The sequence below is a fragment of the Geospiza fortis genome, unplaced genomic scaffold, assembly GCF_000277835.1.
Source record: "Geospiza fortis unplaced genomic scaffold, GeoFor_1.0 scaffold1278, whole genome shotgun sequence".
Taxonomy (NCBI): domain Eukaryota; kingdom Metazoa; phylum Chordata; class Aves; order Passeriformes; family Thraupidae; genus Geospiza; species Geospiza fortis.
The window spans coordinates 790,822-792,838 of record NW_005054536.1 but is presented as its reverse complement, the minus strand read 5'-3'; the positions used below and the strand labels follow the sequence as shown (position 1 = coordinate 792,838).

The window sequence follows — 2,017 nt, the reverse complement described above, 5'->3', positions numbered from 1 at the left end:
CTCCATGCCTAATACAAAAATACCTTCTGAGATTTTGGACAAATGCATTAAAAAAAAAAAAAAAAAAATCACCAGCCTCTAAGGGGCAGAACATGGAGATGAGGAGTGGGTTATCATTCACTGCCATTAATTCAGGAGGCTGAGCACTCTGCTGTCCTGGGGTACTCAGGTGATCTGGTCAGCACAAAACTACAGGATGAACGACAGCTCTTCCGCCCTTCATCAGCACATGACTGAGGTCTGACAGGTTATCAGGACTTTACCCATAAACAGACTATCATTTCCAACTCAACAACCAGGAGATGTCAACTTTTAAACCTCTCTCCCTCCTCACACACAGACCAGAGATTCACATGGAGCTGATTTTTGCCATAAATGCTCTACGACAATGCTGCTTGGCCTTTGGACCGGGCACGGGCAGAAGCCAGCCCTGAAAAACTGGCGATAAGCAGAAACTGATACATTTCATGGTAAGGTTCAGGGCAGGGGTACTTTTGTATCATGTTTAAGTGCAACACAAGCCTTTTCTAGACTATTTAAAGGTCAGGGTGCCGGATTTTGTTTGTGCTGATACTCATACTTCCACAGTCTCCAACACTCGAAGCAGCTGACTCATACGGACTTGGGAGGTTGGTCCTTTTCTAAGACACACGGAGATGTTTTGGGCATAGTTTAACATGATAACCAGACTCCTATAACATTATGCACTGGAGTTAGCAAGAACTACCAGAAAAGGACTTTACAAAAAACTGGGGCAACTTGGAGTTACTATAGGTCAGTCCCTCTCACCAATTTCTGCTTGCTTTGTTTGGTTAATTGTCCAATGCACTCTATTCCAGACCCTCTTGCTCTTCACCACTGTCCCCTCTCGCATCCATTCTTTTCTCTTTATGGCTGTTGTAAATTCTCCTCATCTCTTCTTCGTACTTGATAAAATTTTCCCCGAACCGTGTCCACGCTTTGTAGGGAACTGTGATGGTGTTACGGTAGGGCGGCCTCACCTCACTTACCTTCAGGAAGATGCCGTACCTGTTGGATCCCACGTCGAAGTAGAAGCGTTTGTTGTCCACTCGGAAGGAGGTGCCCTCGGGCAGCTCCGGGGGCTCCTCACCTCCCCCCCGGCGATCCTCTATGTCCCCCTCGCCGTACTCTTCAATCAGCTGCACCAAAGCATCCCTGAACTCGATCATGCCTTGCGCCGGCAGGACGATCGTCTGCTCCTGTCCCAAGCCGTGGCCGAAGTAGCCGATCATGCCAGGTCCCCTGCTCATGGTCTGCCTAATCCGCAGGAAGCGCCCGCGCTGGTTCTCCTTCAGGTCCAGGTAGTACTTCCTGTTGTCCCTCTCGATGTACTCCGTTTTGAGGACGCTGTGAGGGGGCTCTTCGGAGCCCACGGAGGCCGGGGGCGAGGGTGGCGGGTGCTGCGGCCGCCTCCGGGGATGCTGCTCCTTGTCGTTGCTGTGCTCATGCCGGTGCCCATGGGCGCCCTTCAGGCCCAGGTGGGCGTAGTGCTCGATGAAGTCCCCAAGGCAGTCCTTCAGCTCGGCGGCCACCGACAGTGAGAGGGTCAGCTTGCTCTTCCTGATGTTGTCCTGCCTGCCCCTTCCTATCCAGACCTCAGCGATCTTCAGGAAGCGGCCGCGGGAGCTCTGTTTCACATCCAGATAAAACCGCTTCTTCTGGATGTCCACCCTCTTGGAGGCCAGCTCCTGGATCTCCATGCAGCTCCCCTGGGAGGAGGCAGGGTAGTGGTACTGCTGCTGGGACTGGGAATAAATGTTTCTGTGCAGGCCAGAACCTCCGAGGTTCCTTCCTCCTCCTCCTCCTCCTCTCCCTCTTTCCATCTTTACCAATCAGCTGGAAATAATACACAACAGAGACACAGATAACAACATCAGCACCAGGGGCCTGCTCAGCTCCTCGGCGGCGGCTCCGCTCGGTGCCGCTCTCCCTACAAAGGCTCCTGCATCCCTCTCCGCTGCCACTGGCACGCAGCATCGCAGCCCGAGGATCCCAG

The 2,017-nt window shown here is 53.0% G+C and overlaps 1 protein-coding gene across 1 annotated transcript; it reads right to left on the bottom strand.

Annotated features, from left to right (window-relative positions):
- Positions 1-62: 62 nt before the first annotated feature.
- PURG (purine rich element binding protein G) lies at positions 63-1,852 on the bottom strand. Its single transcript, XM_005429269.3, has one exon. The coding sequence runs from the start codon at positions 1,842-1,844 to the stop codon at positions 831-833; it is 1,014 nt and encodes a 337-aa protein (XP_005429326.1). The 5' UTR covers positions 1,845-1,852; the 3' UTR covers positions 63-830.
- Between the last annotated feature and the right edge of the window lie 165 nt (positions 1,853-2,017).